The sequence below is a fragment of the Staurois parvus genome, unplaced genomic scaffold, assembly GCF_062004578.1.
Source record: "Staurois parvus isolate SC_StPar_1 unplaced genomic scaffold, SC_StPar_1.0 ptg000316l, whole genome shotgun sequence".
NCBI lineage: Eukaryota > Metazoa > Chordata > Amphibia > Anura > Ranidae > Staurois > Staurois parvus.
In genome coordinates this window covers 724,452-746,197 of record NW_028318112.1, presented here as the reverse complement: position 1 = coordinate 746,197, position 21,746 = coordinate 724,452, and the positions used below count along the sequence as shown (strand labels likewise).

General features: G+C 42.0%; 1 protein-coding gene across 4 annotated transcripts in view; it reads right to left on the bottom strand.

Annotated features, from left to right (window-relative positions):
- The window catches only part of CHADL (chondroadherin like), a 414,651-nt gene that overhangs the window by 335,252 nt on the left and 57,653 nt on the right, over positions 1 to 21,746 (bottom strand). For 2 of the 4 annotated variants that reach the window (XM_089683624.1, XM_089683615.1), the window contains exon 2: positions 13,329 to 13,413. The exons of the other annotated variants lie outside the window; for them this stretch is intronic. In XM_089683624.1, the coding sequence (XP_089539750.1) occupies positions 13,329 to 13,330 (2 nt within the window). In that variant the 5' untranslated portion in view covers positions 13,331 to 13,413. The remainder of the gene's footprint in view (positions 1 to 13,328; positions 13,414 to 21,746) is intronic. 4 annotated transcript variants of the gene reach the window in all.

The window sequence follows — 21,746 nt, the reverse complement described above, 5'->3', positions numbered from 1 at the left end:
AATTCACTGTTAATGCCATTAGAGTCTACAGAGTTCTTTCCCCTGGGTAAAGAGGGTATCACAGGGAAATGGATTAAGAAGGAAGATGCACAATTAAGGGATATATTGGTGGGGGAGGAAATGGGTTCACTCAAGGACTTGGAAAAGAAAAAGGGGGAAGTTTTCACGAGAATGGACAAGTGGCGTTATTATCAATTGAAATACTTTGTAGGGAAGCTTCCTGTCAGGGTCCGCCGCGGCATCGCGCCCGACGCATGCGCGGTCTTGTCGGCTCGTGCCGGGATACGGGCACTAGGTCCCGGCAGGCCGCGGCTGAGGGAGACTCGCGCTTGCGCAGTAGGCGCCACGAGTCCCTGCTGGGCGGCCAATGACAGCGCAGGGCGCGGTATTTAAAGATGCTCTGCGCTGTCATGGATTGCCGCAAGGTCTCTTCCTGTACCTGAGTTCCTGTGTTCCTGTGCCTGTGCCATTGTTGACCCGGATTGCTCTGACTACGCTGCCTTCTCCTGATTTTGACCCGGATTGCCCTGACTACTTCTCCTGTCCTGACCCCCGGCTTGTTTAGACCTCTCTGCGGACTGACCTTCCCTATACTGACCCTGCGTGTGACCTGACTATCCTTTGCCCGCCGTTTCTGTACCTCGCTGCCCCCTAGGTGACAACTGGCTAGTTTGACCACGATCCGTCCATCCATCCATCCATCCTGCTTGGGCCTGCCGGCCTCCTCACATCTGGCTCTCCTCCTGTATCCATCCCCAGAGGTTCCCTCTGCCACGGGTGGGATTGCTCGGAGGTCATGACCTGGTCCTGGTCTGCTTCAAGTCCATCCCCACCATCAGGGGCCCTGGTGAACACGCAGACCGGGACTTAGACTCCACGCTCTGGGTAAACCTGCCTAGTGGGCTGCCAGAGGCACCACCAGGCGGATTCGTAACACTTCCAAAACCCTTAAGAACTAGAAAGGATTGGAACCGTTTTGAACGGTTATTGGATACACGGGGAGATGGGAAACATGGAATTTCTAAAATATATAAGATTCTCACTCAAATAAGCACAGATATAAGGCCACCATATATAGAAAAATGGGAAAGGGATATAGGTGTAATAATAGATGAGGAAAAACAGAAAAAAATGTATAGACTAATTCATGAAAATATAAACATGCGGGAGGTAGAAATGAACTATAAATGTTTGGCAAGATGGTATATTACACCGAGTGTGGCACATAGATTGATTGAAGATAATTCACCTTTGCATCGGCGTGGATGTGGGGGTAGAGGCACTATGTATCATATATGATGGGAGTGTCCTAAAATACAGGAGTTTTGGGAGAAAATAGTGTTCCTGATTCGGAAAATTACAGAGGTTGACATTATATTAGATCCAGAAACTTGCCTTTTTCATAGCACTGAGCTCTCAGTCAAAAAGTATAAAAAATCTGGTATATTGTATTATTTGAATGCAGCAAAGAGCAAGTTCTGGCTGAGACAGGAGGTGCCGAAAATAGAGGACTGGGTTGATAGGGTAGATCAAATATGTAAGATGAAGGAACTTTACCATATGAATGAATATAAGATGGAGAGATATTATATATGATGGAACAAATGGGAGGAATTTAAAAATTTAAAAAAATCAAAGTTAAATATAGAAGGTATGGGGGAATAATATAAAATAGTATGAGTATACCTATCTCTTCTCATAGGAGGATGTGGATCTCAAGAAAGGCTAGCAAAGGGTTAGGTCTTACTTTATTCCCTCTTATTTCTGATATCAGATTAAATATGTTGTTCCAGAAGGACCTGATTGATTTGCACATCCATATTATGTGGTAGAGAGATCCTCTGTCTCCACATTGTCTCCAATACTGTGGATATATTTTGTTTAGTCTATCAGGAGTTAGGTACCAGTGATGTAGGAGTTTAAGGTATGTTTTTTTTTTTTTGCACTGATCACTGTATTGGTGTCATTGGGGATGTCAGTGACCCCAAGTCAGTTCCCCCCCAGTGTCAGAATGTCTGCCGCAGTCCCGCCATAAGTTTCTGATTGCCGCCATAAGTCACTGATCGCCACCATAAGTTGCTGATCGCCACTATTAGTATATAAAAAAAATCCAGTATCTATACCGCCATTTGTAAACGCTATAACTTTCACGTAAACCAATTCATTTACAAGCATTGGGATTTTTTTAGCAAAGACATATCGCAAAATACATTTTGGCCAAAATGTATGACGAAATTTGATTTTTAAATTTTTTTACTGGACATGTTTTATAGCAAAAAGTCCAAAATATTGTTTTTTTTCTCAAAATTGTCGGCCTTTTTATTTATAGCACAAAATTAAAAAACACACAGGCGATCAAATACCACCAAAAGAAAGCCCAAATCGTGGGGGAAAAGGATGTAATCTTCATTTTGGTGAAGTGTTGCATGACCGCGCAATTGACAGTTAAATTAACACAGCGCCGTAACACAAACCGCTTCTGTAACTGCTTCCTGACCGCCCTATAGCAGAAATACTGCTACAGGGCAGCACAGGTGCGCAACATCACATATATATATATATATATATATATATATACAGTTGCAAGAAAAAGTATGTGAACCCCTTGGGATTACGTGGAGTTTTGCATGAATTGGGCACAAAATTTGCTCTGAATGTCATCTAAGTCACAACAATAGAAGAACACAGTCTGCTCAACATAATACTGCACAAACATTAGATGTTGACATGGTTTAATTGCACATAACATGTAAACATTCACAGTGCAGGGAGGAAAAAGTATGTGAGGCCCTAGCTTAATGACTTCTCCCAGAGCTAATTGGAGCCAGGAGTGAGCCAACCTTGACTCCAATCAGTGTGATGATATTGGATGTGTTGCTGACAGCTGCCCTGCCCTTAAAAAACACACACCTGTTTTGGGTTTACTGGTTTCAAGAAGCACTGTCTGATTTGAACCATGCCTTGCAGAAAAGAGCTCTCGGAAGACCTACGATCAAGAATTGTTGACTTGCATGAAGCTGGAAAGGGTTACAAAAGTATCTCCAAAAGCCTTGATGTTCATGTGTCCATGGTAAGACAGACTGTCTACAAATGGAGAAAGTTTAGCACTCTCCCTAGGCGTGGTCGTCCTGTAAAAATGACTGCAAGAGCACAGCGCAGAATGCTGCATGAGGTAAAGAAGAATCCCAGAGTGTCAGCTAAAGACCTACAGAAATCTCTGGCACATGCTAACATTTTTGTTGACACATCTACAATAAGGAAAACATTAAACAAGAATGGAGTACATGGGAGGACACCACGGAGGAAGCCATTGCTGTCCAAAAAGAAGATTGCAGCACGTTTGAAGTTTGCAAAAGAGCACCTGGATGTTCCACAGCACTACTGGCAAAATATACTGTGGACAGATGAAACCAAGATTGAGTTGTTTGGGAAGAACACACAACACTATGTGTGGAGATAAAAAGGCACAGCACACCAACATCAAAACCTCATCCCCATTGTAAAACATGGCGGAGGGAGCATCATGGTTTGGGGCTGCTTTGCTGCCTCAGGGCCTGGACGGATTGTTGTCATTGATGGGAAAATGAATTCCAGAGTTTATCAAGACATTTTGCAGGAAAAGTACGACCATCTGTCCGCCAACTGAAGTTCCGCAGAGGATGGGCGATGCAACAGGACAATGACCCAAAGCATACAAGTAATTCAACAAGACAATGGCTGCAACAGCACAGAATACGCCTTCTGGAGTGGAGCCAGTTAGAGTCCTGACCTCAACCCGACTGAAATGCTGTGGCATGACCTTAAGAGAGCGATTCACACCAGACATCCCAAGAATATTGCTACACTGAAACAGTTTTGTGAAGACGAGTGGTCCAAAATTACTCCAGATCGTTGTGCAGGTCTGATCTGCAACTACAGGAAACGTTTGGTTGAGGTTATTGCTGCCAAAGGAGGGTCAACCAGTTATTAAGTCCAAAGGTTCACATACTTTTTCCTCCCTGCACTGTGAATGTTTACATGTTATGTGCAATTAAACCATGGCAACATCTAATGTTTGTGTAGTATTATGTTCAGCAGACTGTGTTCTTCTATTGTTGTGACTTAGATGACGTTCAGAGCACATTTTATGCTCAATTCATGCAAAACTCCCACATAATCCCAAGGGGTTCACATACTTTTTCTTGCAACTGTATGTGATTTGCACTCTCGTGGTTTTCACGCCCCTCCCAGATGGCGTCAGATTGCCCGTCAGTACACGAGTAATCACATTTAATCCCTTGATTGCCAGGAACACACTCATACACGATACACCTCCATTGCTAGTATAGTGTCTGAACAGATCAATATCTTTGATCAGATCAGCACTATACCAGCGTTCACATTAGTATAGCGTCCATAAAAAACGCAGCATTAGCGGGATCAGCCCTGGCACCTGCCAGCACTTGTGTTTAGCACCTACGCTTACCCCCCCTTCTCTCCCAGCAAGTGCAGTGTCAGTAGGTCACTGTCACTTGATACATTGCACACAAAACCGTAGTGTTTGCATGAATCAAGCCTGATCTCTGTTAGCACTTGTCGGTAAATTTTGATGACTCTCATATGCAGCAGAGTGCCAGTACTAGTGCCGCGCTACCTTTTGGTGAACTGGCGAGCACTAGTGGCCTAGTACATCCTGGCCTTTTACATACCTCTTAGATTGTAAGCTCCAAGGGGCAGGGCCCTCCTAACCCTCTTGTATTGAACTGTATTGTTGCTGTATTGTCTCCCATTATATTGTAAAGCGCTGAGCAAACTGTTGACGCTGTATAAATCCTGTATAATAATAATAATAATAATAATATCAGCACTGCAGTATGACTTGGCTACGTGGCGAGTCCCATAAGTGCAGTACAAGCTGGTGTGGTGGCAAGCACAAGTATTGTCCCGCAACCACCAAGAATTCGCACACAGGCCCGTAGAGCCCCTAGTAACCTTCCGGATGTGCTTGCAAAACCTGATTGGCAGCCCACAAATTCTGCAGCACCCGTACTTCCCCTGCCCAATCCGGAATTCAGCCCTTTCACTGCCAAATCCAGAATTCAGGTGGAAACAGCAAATTTAACTACTCCCCTTGATTTTTTTGGAGCCGTTTTTCACAGAAGATCTGTATGCATTGTTTGTGGATCAAAACATTTTATATGTATAACATTTTATCACCGCCAACCCAATTTCAAACCTTGCCAGACCATTCGCATGGAAACTCATTACGGTTTCAAAATTTATATTTATTTTGGGCCTGACCCTCAACATGCGCATTACTAAAAAAAATGAATTGCGGTTGTATTGGTCCACAGACCCGATTCATCATATGTCCGTTTTCTCTGCTGCCATGGCCAGGCATAGATGTTAGAGTATAATGTGTTTTATCCATTTCAACGACAATACACTCTGTTGTCCTTGAGGTGACCCTGAATTTGACCGGCTACACAAAATTCAGCCCCTCGTAAATCACCTTAACCAAAAATTTGCAGATGTCTATACTCCCCAGCAAAAAATCTGCGTTGATGAGTCCCTCATTCATTTTTCTGGCAGCCTTTCATTGAAACAATTTCTCCCCAGCAAGTGTGCCAGATATGGGGTCAAGATGTAGAAGACCTGTGAGAGGGCAACAGGCTATACTTATAAGTTTCAGATTTACGAGGGAAAAGATAGTCACGTGGAGCCCTCCAGATGCCCAGACTACATGGGGAGCAGTGGCAAGATAGTTTGGGACTTGGTGTCATCCTTTTTTCATACGGAGTACCACTTATACGTGGACAATTTTTATTTAAGCATGCCACTATTTAGACATTTGTACAATATTGGAACTGATGCATGTGGCAAAGTGTGACCTAATGTGTGCCCACTATTAGAAGTGGGTGGATGCAGGGTGGCATATTCTAATGGTGAGCATACCACACACTTTTTCTTGCAGAGATTTCTTTTCTTTTTTTTCATTCAGTCCACAGGCTGCATACAAAAAAAAACAAAAAAACATAGCATTTACAGTAATACCTCAGTTTACAAATGCTTCTGTTAAAGTAATTTTCGGTTTACGAATGAAAATCCATTGAAAATAATGCCTAGGTTTACAAATTTTTTACTAATTGTTTTCACAATACGAAGTGTATGTCAGTGCTGATTTTTAAATGCAATTGCCGTCTTTTTTTTTTTCTTCACTATAGCTCACTAGCTCACAACATTATCTGTCAGTTTCCCTGGAGCTAAAGGATAATTTGTATCTTTTAAGAAACTGAAACAAAACATTGTATCTTTTAAACAAAAATAAACTTTCTCTCTTTTAGCTGAAGGGGGAAAGTGACTGCTGAATTTCTTAACTACTGTATAGTGAAGAAAAAAAAACGGTAATTACGTTTAAAAACTGGCACCTGACAGCTGAGTGTAAAAGAATTAATTTTTTTTTTAATTGCCAGCAATTCTTTTACATTTAGCTGTCAGTGGGGAACCCCGCTGACAGCTGAAACATGAACACATGGTTGTCACTACTAAAATACCGCATGAGTTAATAAAATAACTCATGCCGTATTTTAGTAGCGTTTACTGTTTTTCTGACCTTCAGAATGGATTAATTGGTTTGCAATGCATTCCTATGGGAAACAGTGTTTCGGTTTATGAATTTTTCGCTATACAAAATGTCCTGCAGAACGAATTAAAGTTGTAAACCGCTGTACTGGTACATCACTGGACTTTGATTATTTATACCAGGATGATGCCTACAGCTGCAGGCATCATCCTGGTATTGTTTTTTTCAGCCAGCGATCAGCTTTCATGCAAAGCAATCCTAGTGGCTAATTAGCTGCAGGATTGCTTTTACAAACAGCGGGAGACAATTCCCCCCTCCCGCACTGCCTTCCACGACCTTCTCGAGCAGTTCCTTGCCATCGGGGCAACCTGAGAATGCAGCCGATGTTTCTGCTAGCTGATCATAGATCTGATTGGAGACCAGAATGGTGCTAATCATCTCTATAGCCTAAGAAATTGGAAGCTATGAGCATTTCATCACTTCAGTTTCACAGGATATAAACAGGGCCATTTGTAAATTGGGAAAGCATCTGATCACACCGACCTTGGTTCAGTTAGCTAATGTAAGGGCAGAGGAGATATCTAGAGTCTGATAGAATCCAGATTTCTCAAACAAGTATATATGACAATGCCCATTGAAGTTATAGAGGATATTTGCATTCCCTGTTATAGTATTAAAAGTGATCAAGAGAAAAAAAATGAAAGGGACAGTGTAAAAACAGTTAAAAAAATAAAAATAAAGTTAAAAAAAAAGTACCCTCACCCCCCAGCGCACGCGCGCATCTGCATTCGTGAACGTTGACCCTGTGCCAGTATGGAAATAGCACTTGCACCATGCATATGAGGCATCACCACAAACATCAGATCAAGGGCATTAATTCTAACACTAGTCCTTCTCTGTAAATCTAAAATGGTAGCTTGTAAAGGCTTTTAAAATGTTGCCTATGGACATTAAAAACGTATGCAGTTTGTCACCATTGCATGGGGCATGTGCAGTTTTAAAGCATGTCATATTTGGTATATATTTACTCAGCATACCATCATCCTTTATATTTTAAAAAATAATTGGCCAATATTTTGTGTTTTTGTAACTTAAAAGTAAAAAAAGTGTATTTTTTTTTTAAATTGCATTTGAAAAATCACTGCGCGAGTACTATGTGACATAAAAAATTGCAGCACCCACCATTTTATTCACTAGGGTGTTTGCTTTAAAAAATGTATAATGTTTGGGGTTTAAATTAATTTCCTAGCAAAAAATACAGATTTTTTACATAAAAAACAGAAAGTGTCAGAAAAGGCTTGGTCGTCTGGTGGTTAGAAGAGTAAGTGATGTGTGGCATAAACTTCTAATGCTGGGCATAAAATGCCACACACCCCAAAATGACCCCTTTTTGGAAAGTAGACACCCCAAACTATTTGCTGAGAGGCATGTTGAATCAATAGAAGAATTTATTTTTTTACCACAAGTTCTTGGAAAATGACAAACAAAAATGTTTTGTTTTTTTTTTTTACACAAAATTGTCACTTAAATGATTTATTGCTCACACATGCCATGGGTATATGTGGAATTACTCCCCAAAATACATTCTGCTACTTCTCTCGAGTATGGGGGTACCACATGTGAGAGACGTTTTGGCAGTCTAGCCAAGTACAGGACCCCAAAATCCAATAAGCACCATCAGGCTTTTAAAGGGCTTTATTTCCTCATTACACTTCCTGACTACTTATCACAGTTTCGGAGGCCCTAAAATGCCAGCATAGCACCAACCCCCCCCCCCAAATGACCACTTTTTGGAAAGTAGACACCCCAAGGAATTTGATCAGAAGCATGGTGAGTATTTTTCAGATCTCATTTGTTGCCACAAGTTTTTGAAAATTGAAGAAAAAAAACAAATACATATTTTTTCTTATTTTTTTATATTTCAAAACCTTGTGAGAAAAAATGACATTACAAAATACTCACCATGCCTCTTTTTAAATTCCTTGGGGTGTCTACTTTCCAAAAAGGGGTAATTTGGGGGGGGGGGGGGGGTTGGTGCTATCCTGGCATTTCAGGGCCTCCGAAACTGTGATAGGTAGTGAGGAAGTGAAGTGAGGAAGTTACGCACCTTCAGGCTTTCAAAGTGGTCATTGGATTTCAGGCTCCTGTATGTGACTAGACTCCAAAAAAGTCTCACACATGTGGTACCCACATACTCGGTAGAAGTAGCAGAATGTATTTTGGGGTGTAATTCCACATATACCCATGGCTTGTGTGAGAAATATATCATTTAAACGACAACTTTGTGTACAAAAAAAAAAATTGTAATTTTCCAGAAAATTGTGGAAAAAAAAAATCTTCCATGGACTCAATATGCCTCTCAGAAGATTTCTTAGGGTGTCTACTTTCCGAAAAGGGGTCATTTGGGGGTGTTTGTACTATCCTGGTATTTTAGCACCTCAAGAAATGTGATGGACAGTCAGAAAGTAAAAGCTGTGTAAATTCCATTATCTATACCATAGTTTGTAGATGCTATAACTTTCACTAAAAGCAATAAATATACACTTATTGGGATTTTGTTTACCAAAAACATGTAGCAGAATACATTTTGGCCTAAATTTATGGTGAAATTTTAGTTTTTTGGATATTTTTTATGACAGAAATGAAAAAATATTGTTTTTTTTTTCAAAAAACTTTTTTTTTCTCAAAATTGTTTTCTTGTTTGTAGCACCAAAAATAAAAAGCACACAGGTGATCAAATACCACCAAAAGAAAGCTCTATTTGTGTGAAAAAAGACATAATTTTCATTTATGTATCGTATTGCATGACCGCGCAATTGTTGGTTAAACTAGTGCAGTGCTGTATAGCAAAAAATGGCGGAAATTGCAGTATCTATACCATAGTTTGTAGACGCTATAAAGTGCACACAAAGCAATCAATATACACTTATTGGGATTTTTTTTACCAAAAACATGTAGCAAAATACATTTTGGCCTAAATTTATAACTAACTTTGAGTTTACTATATATTTTTTATAGCCGAAAGTAAAATATATCGTTTTTCTTCAAAATGTTCGGTCTTTTTTTGTTTATACCTTGAAAAATAAAAGCACACAGGTGATCAAATACCACCAAAAGAAATCTCTGTGTGAAAAAAGGACATAAATTTTGTTTGGGTACAGCATTGCATGACCGTGCAATTATCAGTTGAATTAGTGCAGACCCGAGTAGCAAAAAGAGGCCTGGTCATTAAAGGGGGTAAATCCGCTAGAGGGCAAGTGGTTAAACCAACTTAAATCAATAATAATCATATAACAAATAAATCAACCCGTATGTGCGATGGTGACAAAATAAATAAAAAATATTATAAAATTATATATGAATTTCAAAAAATACAATAAACGTGCTTCAAAAAAAGTCTGATATCTTTTAATTCAAATAATACGATGTGAAGAAAACCAACACCAATGTGCAACAATCCTTCACCAATAGAAATAAATAAATAGACTCACCAGAGCAAGTTGCTAGTAATATTATAAACTAGAAAATTGCGCATTTTCTCTGGGAGCAATCATCTGCAGATTGGTAACCACGGTAAAAAGACTCTCCAATATTATCTGTCTCTTCATATAGTATATTGGCTCAAACTCGCCGCAACTGCACCGCAAACGCCTGTCAGGCATTTGAGGAGTGGCACCATAGACTTGACATGAGGAGCCAGTTTTGCCATGACGCGACGCTAACGCTTCAGTGTAAACAGCATTGTGTGCTGCCATGTGCAGAATCTTCATAGGCGTTTGAGAAGCATTAAAAACGCTTCCCAAACACCTGTCTGATGCCTGCTGACAAAGCTAGTGTGAACTTAGCCTAAGAGAAGAGAAACAAAGTTGCAATGAAATATAAACAGAAGGAAAATTGAAAGTTTCAAACTTGTTAGAAGAACAGGATGCAGGTAAGATTCACTCCCTTTCCACTTTCTAGTCAGTAGCCAAAATCTTAATTGATTGATCAATATTCCTGGCACTGACAGAACCCTGGAAATTGATCTCCATATTTTGTCCATTCACAATAGTCTGTAATGTCAAGGAGCTTACATTCTAAGGCCAGAAACTCAGACATGTACTAGGCCCAATTAACCCAACAGCATGTCTTTGGAGTGTTGGCAGAAACACACACATGCAAAGAAAGCATAAAAACTCCAGATAGGTGCAGCCATGACTGGGATTAGAACCCATGACTGAAGTGCTGTAAGTTCTGAGTTCTAACCACTAAGCCACTGTAGGAGACAGAGTTTGAGCTGGAATGTAGAATAGTTACATGATTAAAGAAAATGAAGATATATAATTGTATTGGGAAACTAGAACTAGACATTCAAATTATTTGAGATATAAGTGTTAATATGTTTGACATTTGAAAATAGAATGTATGACATTCATTAGGAAATGCATTAGTTGGCTGATCATTTTTGAAGAAACAGCAACAAAAAAAATAATAAAAAAAAATATATAATATAGGTGTGCTTTTTATTTTAAATTATAAGTATTCTCATATGCAAACAGATAAATGCCAACGGGACAAAGCCCGTGGTTGTGCACCACTTAGCGAACATATCCGGCATTGCATCTAGAAATGTGCCCAGCGTCATTTCGTATTTACAAACAGGAAAGAGTCTAGAAAGTAGACTCTTTTTAATCAGCTTGCTGGGTGCCTTTCTGAAGACTGACAGGTCTTGGTTGATTGAATTGAGTCTGCCTAATGTTCAGTGTCTGCTGATAGACTCAGTTCTTAGTAAATCAGGACCAAAGTGTCAGAAAACGCTTGATCTTCAGGTGGTTAGAAGAGTGAGTAATGTGTGGCATAAACTTCTAATGCTGGGCATAAAATGCCCCCACCCCCCAAAATGACCCCTTTTTGGAAAGTAGACACCCCAAACTATTTGCTGAGAGGAATGTTGAATCAATAGAAGAATTTATTTTTTTACCACAAGTTTTTGGAAAGTGACAAACAAAAATTTTTTTTTACACAAAATTGTCAATTAAATGATTTATTGCTCACACATGCCATGGGTATATGTGGAATTACTCCCCAAAATACATTCTGCTACTTCTCCCGAGTATGGGGGTACCACATGTGAGAGACGTTTTGGCAGTTTAGCCAAGTACAGGACCCCAAAATCCAATAAGAACCTTCAGGCTTTTAAAGGGCTTTATTTCCTCATTATACTTCCTGACTACCTATCACTGTTTCGGAGGCCCTGAAATGCCAGGATAGCACCAACCCCCCCCCCCCCCCCCCCCAAATGACCCCTTTTTGGAAACTGTGATAGGTAGTGAGGAAGTGAAATGAGGAAGTTACGCACCTTCAGGCTTTCAAAGTGGTCATTGGATTCAGGCTCCTGTATGTGGCTAGGCTCCCAAAAAGTCTCACAAATGTGGTATCCACATACTCGGTAGAAGTAACAGAATGTATTTTGGGGTATAATTCCACATATACCCATGACTTGTATGAGAAATATATCATTTAAATGACAACTTTGTGTACAAAAAAATGTTTTTGTCGTTTTCCAGAAACTTGTGGAAAAAAAATAAATCTTCCATGGACTCAATATGCCTCTCAGCAGATAGCTTAGGATGTCTACTTTCCAAAAAGGGGTAATTTGGGGGTGTTTGTACTATCCTGGTAGTTTAGCACCTCAAGAAATGTGATGGGCAGTCAGAAAGTAAAAGCTGTGTAAATTCCATTATCTATACCACAGATTGCAGATGCTATAACTTTCACACAAAGCAATCAATATACACTTATTGGGATTTTTTTTACCAAAAACATGTAGCAGAATACATTTTGGCCTAAATCTATAACTGACTTTGAGTTTACTATATATTTTTTATAGCCGAAAGTAAATAATATTGTTTTTCTTCAAAATTTTAGGTTTTTTTTTGTTTATAGCGCAAAAAATAAAAAGCGCACATGTGACCAAATACCACCAAAAGAAAGTTCTATTTGTGTGAAAAAAAGGATGTTAATTTCGTTTGGGTACAGCATTGCATGACCACGCAGTTATCAGTTGAATTAGTGCAGCACCAAGTAGTGAAAAGAGGCTTGGTTATTAAGGGGGGTAAATCCTCTGGAGGGCAAGTGGTTAAATTAAATCATCATTTAAAAACTGCATTTTGTATTTAAGTAAAATCACAAAATGAGCGCAAGGTAAAAAATCAATCAGACAGCTGGCATAAAAGGCGAACCTCTCAAACCTCATAATCAATAAAACACAGCAATATGTAGCGCTAAGGTGTAAAGTGCATGACAAACAAAATAAACACATGTGAGACGTTAAGGAGTGCCAAATGACACAATAAAGTGGGTAGACGTCCCAATATGTGCTCAAATGAAATAAATTATAATAAAGTCCAAAAGCAGCAAAAACGCCTTAAGGTGCAAATCCGTGATTCTTGGGAAAATACAATGGATAATACAATGGATGTATATTGCACTAACCAGAAAGCGAAATAAAATGCGCATTTGAGTAATTCCAACCACTCCTGGTCAACAGCAGGAATCTGGGGGTCTTCTGGCAAACCTCAGCATATCAGACAACTCACAGCAAACATCTCCAGGCTCCAGGGATATGACATCCATCCAGCAGGGGGGGAAACACTCACATAGGTGCAGTAAATACCAGGAACTTAACCTTGAAGCTCATGAAAAAGCGAGCCAGAGAAAGTGCTTCCAATAGTGCAGTATTTTTATTAGTAAGGATCAAAGGCATAAAATAAACGTATGCACTCACATCTGGCAATTGAACTGAATCCAAGATGGCCGCCGTCCTTCCACGGGGAGCGTGCGGCGTGACGTCACCAATGTAGATCACCTCCCTAAAGAACAGAGGCCTGGTTATTAAGGGGGTAAATCCTCTGGAGGTCAAGTGGTTAAATTAAATCATCCTTTAAAAACTGCATTTTGTATTTACTTGGGTTTTTGCTGTGTAATAAAATTTGTTTGCTGATCCAAATCATTTAAGTGTGACAAATATGCAAAAAAAAAATCAAGAAGGGGGCAAATACTTTTTCACAGCACTGTATGTGACATATGTCGTAACATGCATTTCATGCAAAGTTTAATATGTGGATAGAACCACTGTGAAAGGATGCAAGGCCACTTCTCGAACATCAACACTACCAAAGATACAAATTTAGCCAGATAATCACAGAATTCCAATTTACAGTCTCTTAAGGTGCAAATTATTAAAGAGAGTGACTCAACCTATCAGAGGTGGTCATTTGTAGGAGAGAAGTATTTTGGATATTCAAACTAGATACTCGGATCTCTAAGGGTCACAATTGCGAATGGGATATTTCCCCCTATGAATGATTTTGGTCATCCTCTCCCCTCTCCCCTCTCAAACCCCCTACCCTTTTACCCTTCCTCTCTTTTAAGGTTTTTAACCACTTCCCGACCGGCCGTTGCATATAAACGGCCGGACGGTGGCAGTACAGGGTCGGGTGGCTGTTTATGAATGGCCTCCCCGCACCCTGCTTGTGCGTGCTCCCTGGGAGCGCGCAGCACCGCGATCCGGGGCCCGCTGTGTCCTCCGGACACAGTGAAACACCGATCGTCGGACGGGACCTCTGTACGAGGTCCCGATCATGTGATCACTGATTGGCCAATCAGTGATCACATGCAAAGTAGTAAGCAAGATGTCACTTGTGACATCATTGCTTACTACGTGTGAAATCTGTGAATGATCACAGAGGTCACATGGTACAAGGCTATTCACAACAGCCTTGTACCATGTGAAATGCTGTGACCAATCACAGCTCACTCAGTACTTTATTATTATTATTATTATTATACAGTATTTATAAAGCGCCAATAGTTCACTCAGCGCTGTACATTACAAAGGAAGAGAGAACATGTGACAGAACAATACCAATACAATGCAAGACATGAGGGGATCGAGGGCCCTGCTCTTTCGAGCTTACAATCTAGGAGGGAGGGGATAGTGGTACAGGAGGAGATAGCTGTGGGGGATGGAGTGGTAGGAAGAGTGGAGGAGGTCAGCAAGTTAGCAGGGGGTGAGGTAGGCTTCCCTGAAGAGATGGGTTTTCAGGGTGCGCCTAAAGGAGAGGAGAGTAGGTGATAATCTGATGGGTTGGGGAAGGGAGTTCCAGAGGATGGGTGACACCCTGGAGAAGTCCTGGAGGCGGGCATGGGAGGAGGAGACCAGGGAACTAGAGAGAAGGAGGTCTTGTGAGGAGCGGAGTGTGCATGCTGGGCGGTACTTGGATATTAGGTCAGTGATGTAGTTCGGGGCAGTACGGTGGACAGCTTTGTACGTCAGTGTTAGGATTTTAAATTTGATCCGTTGCGCAATCGGAAGCCAGTGGAGGGATTGGCAGAGGGGGGTGGCGGAAATGGAGCGGTTGGAAAGGTGAATGAGTCTGGCAGCCGTATTCAGGATCGACTGAAGCGGGGATAGCCAGCGGCGAGGCAGGCCAGTGAGGAGGGAGTTGCAGTAGTCGAGTCGTGATATGATGAGGGAGTGGATGAGCTGTTTAGTGGTTTCTGGGGTTAGGAATGTGCGTATTTTGGCGATGTTGCGGAGGTGGAGTCTGCACGAGTTTGTTAAAGATTGGACTTGGGGCTGGAAGGATAGGTTGGAGTCCAGAATGACACCAAGTACTCTGGCCTGCAGAGCGGGTTTGATATTGGCGTTGTTGGATGTGATGTAGAAGTCAATGGGGGGTGGGGTTCGGGCTGGGGGGAAGACAAGGAGCTCGGTTTTGGAGAGATTCAGTTTAAGGAAGTGGAGCGACATCCAATCTGATATGTCGCTCAGTAGGTGTGTGATTTGGGCAGAGACCGAGGGGGTGAGGTAGGGGGTTGAGAGATAGATTTGTGTGTCGTCGGCATAGAGGTGGTAGTTGAAGCCGTGAGAGTGTATTAGTTGGCCAAGGGAGGAGGTGTAGATGGAGAAGAGAAGGGGCCCAAGGACAGAGCCTTGAGGGACCCCAACAGAGAGGGGGAGTAAGGGGGAGGTGGTAGCATTATAGGTAACGCTGAAAGAGCGTTGTGACAGGTAGGATGAGAGCCAGGAGAGAGCAGAATCTCTGAGAGTGTAGTATTTTGAGGAGGAGGGGGTGGTCAACTGTGTCGAAGGCCGCAGAGAGGTCAAGGAGTAGGAGCACTGAATAGTGGCCATTAGCTTTGGCGGTTAGAAGGTCGTTGGAGAGTTTGAGTAAGGCGGTTTCGGTGGAGTGTAGGGGGCGGAAGCCAGACTGTAGGGGATCGAGGAGGTTGTTGTTGTTAAGGTGAGAGCATAGGCGGGTGTAGACGAGGCGCTCGAGGAGTTTAGATGTAAGTGGGAGCAGGGAGATGGGTCTGAGGTTGTTCGGGTCATTGGGGTCCAGGGAGGGCTTTTTAAGTATGGGGGCGATGTGTGCATGCTTCAGTGGGGAGGGGAAAGTGCCGGAGGAGAGGGAGAGATTAAAGATGTGGGTGAGGGGAGGATGGAGGGGGGGGGAGGTCGTAGGAATTGTGAGGGGATAGGGTCGAGGGGGCAGGTGGTGAGGCGGGCATCAGAGAGGATCTTGGAGACTTCCTCGATGGTAGTAAGGTCAAAGGTGTGGAGTGTTGGGGGAGCTTCAGTATGAGGAATGTAGGGTGGGGTGGGAGTGGAGGTCAGATCAGTGGTGGGGCCGTGGGAGAGGGGTGATGAGGGGGTAGCTGAGTGAGGGGGAACGGGGTTGGAGGGAGTTTGAGCAGTGACGAAGTCCCTGCGGGTAATGTCGAGGGGGAGGGGGGATGAGGGGGTAGCTGTGTGAGAGGGGACGGGTTGAGAGGGCGTGTGAGTTGCGGCAATGTCCTTGCGAATTTTGTCAATCTTGTTTTTGAAGTGATTGGCAATCTCAAGGGCGGTGAGTGAGGTGCTGGGTGGAGGTGGGGGTGGAGAGAGTAGAGAGTTGAAGGTGGAGAAGAGTCGGCGAGGATTGGAGGAGAGGGCCTTGATGAGGGTCAGGAAGTAGGCTTGTTTGGCTGCGTGGAGGGAGGAGGTGTAGGTGCGGAAGGCAGATTTGTAGCGGGTGAAAGCTTGTTGGGATTTTGTTTTGCGCCATAGTCGCTCCAGGGCACGACTGCGTCGTTTGAGGGTTTTGGTGTGATCAGTCTGACAGGGCTGGAGCGGTCGGAGTCTGATGTTGCGTGTGGTTAAAGGCGCTAGTGAGTCAAGGGCTGCTGACAGCGCGTTGTTGTAGACAGTCATAGCCAAGTCGGGGCAGGACAGGGGGAGGATGCGGTCGTGGAGTTGATCAGCTGCAGAGTGGAGGGGGGCAGGGTTAATGAAGAGGAGTGTATTATATAAAGGTACACAGAGTGGGACTCAGGCATGTAAGAGATGTTTCCCAGGGTGTTTGCTTGCAGTCTGTCCAGCATGCAGTAGAGTTTCTTGCTGTTGTTGTGTCTTTCTCCTGCTTTAGTTCAACTGCTGTGTTTAACTGCTTCGCACTCTTTCAAAGCCGCACTCCATCAGAAGCAGTACTTCTCAATGAGTGCAGGAATGCACACAGAGAGAAAGAGAAATGATTGCTTTTACATCCTATATGGGTATAAAAGCAATCATTGTTAAAAAAAAAAAAAAATCTTCATCACCCCCCACAAGTAGTACAGTGTCACCATGGTGACACTGTACTGCTAGGGTGACAGTATGTAAAAAAAAATAAATAAATAAAAAATAATAATATAAAAAAATAAAATAAAAATGTAAAAAAGAATGTTTAAAAATTATAATTTTTGGTTATAAACTAATTTGTTTCTTGTTTTTTTTTTACTAAAAAGATAACGAAATACATTTTGGCAAAGATTTATGATGAAATATTATTTAATTGCAAAAGTTTATAAAAAACACTTTTGTTCAAAATTTTGGGCTTTTTCATTTACATAGCAAAAAAAATAAAAATCCCAGCAGTGAATAAATACCACCAAAATAAAGCTTTATCTGTCGCAAAAAATGGTAAAAAATTAATTTGGGTACAGTGTTGCATGACTGCGCAATTGTCATTCAAAGTGTGATAGCGCTGAAAGCTGAAAATTGCCCTGGTCAGGAAGGGGGTAAAAGTGTCCGGTCTGGAAGTGGTTAAACCTCTTTGCTTTCTCTATTTATACTGTATATAATAACATAATAAAAACACATAACATGCTCTTTTCTACCTCCATTTATATGGATTGATATATCTTTGATGCCTGTTGCACAGACTCGGCTTTACTTATGCTACTTTTCATAATGTTTTTTACATTTTTGTGTATTATTAAACAGATTCTTGTGAATCCAGGCTAGGGCTTGTTTGCACATATAACTTTTTTCAATATAATTTTCACACTGTTGCAGCTGGTTATTGTTTCATTTTTGCATGATTGCAATTAGCCTTGATTACAGATTAGTGTAGATTGGATCCAGTTGTTAATTTGTTTTTTGTATTTATGCACACTGCAATGCGCTCTTATTTGAAGCAGTAACATAAATAATATTTTGCCTCAACAGTTCATATTGCTGATATAGTGAAAAAAGACAAAAGTCCATCCAGTTCAACCATAAAAAAAAAAAAGGTTTAATCCTACACCCACATCCAGATCCAGAGGAAGGCAAAAGAAACACAGCAAAGCATGATCCAATTTGCTCCTGCAGGGGAAAAAATTCCTTCCTGATCCCCCAAGAGACAATCAGATATTCCCTGGATCAACTTTACCTATAAATAGTAACCAGTTATATTGTGTGTATCCAAGAAAGAATCCAGGCCTTTTTTCAATCAATCCACTGAGCTGGCCAGAACCAACTCTTGAGGGAGTCTATTCCACATTTTCACAGCTCTTACTGTGAAGAAACCTTTTCGTGTCTGGAGATTAACCACTTCAAGTCCAGACGCCTTCACTCCCTTCCTGTCCAGGTCAATTTTCAGCTTTCAGCACTATCACACTTTGAATGACAATTGCACGGTCATGCAAAACTGTACTCATATGAATTTTGTAGCATTTTTTGAGACAGATAAAACTTTATTTTGGTGGTATTCATTCACCACTGGGATTTTTATTATTTTGCTATATAAATGAAAAAGTCCAAACATTTTGAAAAAAAGTGTTTTTCTTATAAAATTTTGCAAATAAATAATCTTTCTTCATAAATATTGGCCAAGATGTATTTTGCTATATTTTTAGTAAAAAAAAAATAACCTAAATTAGTATATAACCAAAAATTATAATTTTTCTAAAACAAATTTGACATTTGTATTGTATTTTTTTATATTATTTATGTTTTTTTTTATATACTGTCACCCTAGCAGTACAGTGTCACCATAGTGACACTGTACTACTTGGGGGGGGGGGGGGTTTGATGAAGATTTGTTTTTCTCATTTACACTGATTGCTTTAAACCCATGGAGACTGTAAAAGCAATCATGTCTCCTTCTGTCTGGCTGCATTCTTGCAACCATTGAGAAATACTGTGTGAGCTATGATTGGTCACAGCTTGTCACATGGTACAAAGCTGTTGTGAATAGCCTTGTACCATGTGACCAAGGGTGGACTGATAGCTCATGGGGCCCCCGGGCAATAGGGGATCATGGGGCTCACACTTAAAGCACACCCAAAAAAGCCTATAAAAAGGTACCAGGGGCATTTCATGGGGTCCCCTATGACAGTGCCCGAGTGCTCGAATGGTCAGTCCACCCCTGCATGTGACCTCTGTTATTATTCACAGATTTCACATGTAGTAATCAATGATGCCAGAAGTGACATCTTGCTTACTACTATTCATGTGATCACTGATTGGCCAATCAGTAATCACATGATTGGGACCTCACACAGAGGTCCGTACAGCGATCAGTGTTCTGCTGTGTCCGGAGGATACAGCAGGCACTGGATTGCAGTGCTGCTCGCTACCAGGGAGGGGTCACAGGCAGGGAAGTGGGGAGGACATTTATAAACAGCCACGGGCTCCTGCAATGCTCTCCGGCCATTTATATACATGGGCCAGACGGGAAGTGGCTACATTTATTTTCCTTCAGACGTAAAGAGTGCCCCCTTGTCCTCTGTGATGACCTCAGGGTGAATAACTCTACACCAATTTTACTATATGAACCACTGATGTATTTATACATGTTGATCATATCCCCCCCTTAATCTCCTCTTCTCAGGAGAGAATACATTCAGTTCCTCTAATCTTTCCTCATAGATAAGTTCCTCCATGCCTCTTATCAGTTTTGGTTGCCCTTTTCTGTACTTTCTCCGTTCCCCAATGTTCTTTTTATGACTTGGTGCCCAAACTTTAACTGCATATTTCAGATGAGGTGTTACTAATGATTTGTGATTTGTCATCTCTTTTCTCCCGTTTGTCTGAGGATCGCAGTCATCTAGCGGCCCCCGGGCCCAGTTTCACGCTTTCTCGATGACTTTTCCGCATGGCTACCATACTTTCTCTCCTCTGAGGTGCCTGCCATCATCCTCGGCGACTTTAACATCCAGTCAATGCTCACACCCCTGCCACCTCTCAACTACTCAACCTAACCTTCTCTTTCAACCTAACACAATGGTCACAATCCACCACCCACTGCAATGGCAACACCCTTGACCTTGTATTCACCCACATATGTACTCCCTGTAACCTCTCTAACACCCATTTTCCTCTCTGATCACAACTTTATCAGCTTCACTCTCCCTGCCTCCTACCTCCCATGCCTCCAACCAGCAAACCGTCACCTGTAGAAACCTCCATCACCTCAGCACTGACCTTCTTCACTCCGCTACTGAGCGCCTCTATGATGAAATTGCCCCCCTGTCCTGCCCAGAGCTGGCCACATCTGCCTACAACAGCTATCTATCATCCTCCCTGGACGCTCTTGCTCCTCTTTCTACACACAGAACCAGGCCTCTCCTGTCACAACCCTGGCAAACAGATGACGCCAGAAGTCTCAAGAGATGCAGCCGCACTCTTGAGTGAGCATGGCGTAAATATAAATCCCTGAAAGACTTTACCCTCTACAAATCCGCTCTTCTTAAATATAACTCCAGCCTCCACGCTGCTAAGCAAACCTACTATAACACTCTCATCAAGACCCTTTCATCCAATATTCGTCGACTCTTCTCTACCCTTAATTCCTTACTCCTCCCCCCACTGCCACCACCCACCAACTTACTTACTGCACAGAAGATTGCCAGTCACTTCAAGAAGAAGATTGACACAATTCTTGATGAGATCTCCAGTGTCAAGCTTCCTCCTCTAACCAACGTACCAAGCCCAACACCAAACTCAACACTCTCCTCCTTCGACCTTGTTACCACCAAGGAAGTTACCGAACTCCTTTTCAAGGCCCTCTTCACCACCTGTCCCCTGGATCCTATCCCCTCACGACTGTTGCAGCCTCCTTCCTGCTCTATCCTAAACTCTCTAACCCACATCTTCAACCTCTCACTCTCCATTGGGCACCTTTCCTCCCCCACTCAAACATGCACTGGTTCATTACCTCCTCCCATGCTCGCCTCCAGGACTTCTCCAGAGCCTCTCCAATCATTTGGAACTCCCTACCACAGCAAGTCCGGTCAGCCCCCACCCTGTCTGCCTTTAGGTGATCTTTGAAAACACACTTCTTCAGGGAAGCCTAAACCACCTCCACCTAAGAACTGTACTTGAATCACCTCCACCAGATCATCCCCTGCAGCTATCACCTTTTGTATCATCTCCCCCTTCCTTTAGATTGTAAGCTCCACAAGCAGGGCCCTCACATTCCTTCTGTACTGAAAGTATTGTAATTGTACTGTCTCCTTTATATTGTAAGCGCTGCGCAAACTGTTGGCGCTATGTAAATCCTGTGTAATAATAATAATAATTTGTACAGGGGTAAAATTATATTTCTCTCTCTGGAGTCTATACCTCTATTAATACAAGAAAATATTTTGCTCGCTTTAGAAACCGCAGCTTGGCATTGCATGCCATTATTAGGCTTGTGATCTACCATAACTCCCAGATCCTTCTCCACCATTGATTCCCCCAGTTGTACTCCCCTTAGTATGTATTGATGGATGCATATTCTTAACCCCCAAATGCATAACCTTACATTTATCAACATAAACCTCATTTTCCTCATAGTTGCCCAATTAACCACTTCAATACTGGGCACTTTTAGCCCCTTCCTTCCCAGGCCAATTTTCAGCTTTCAGTGCT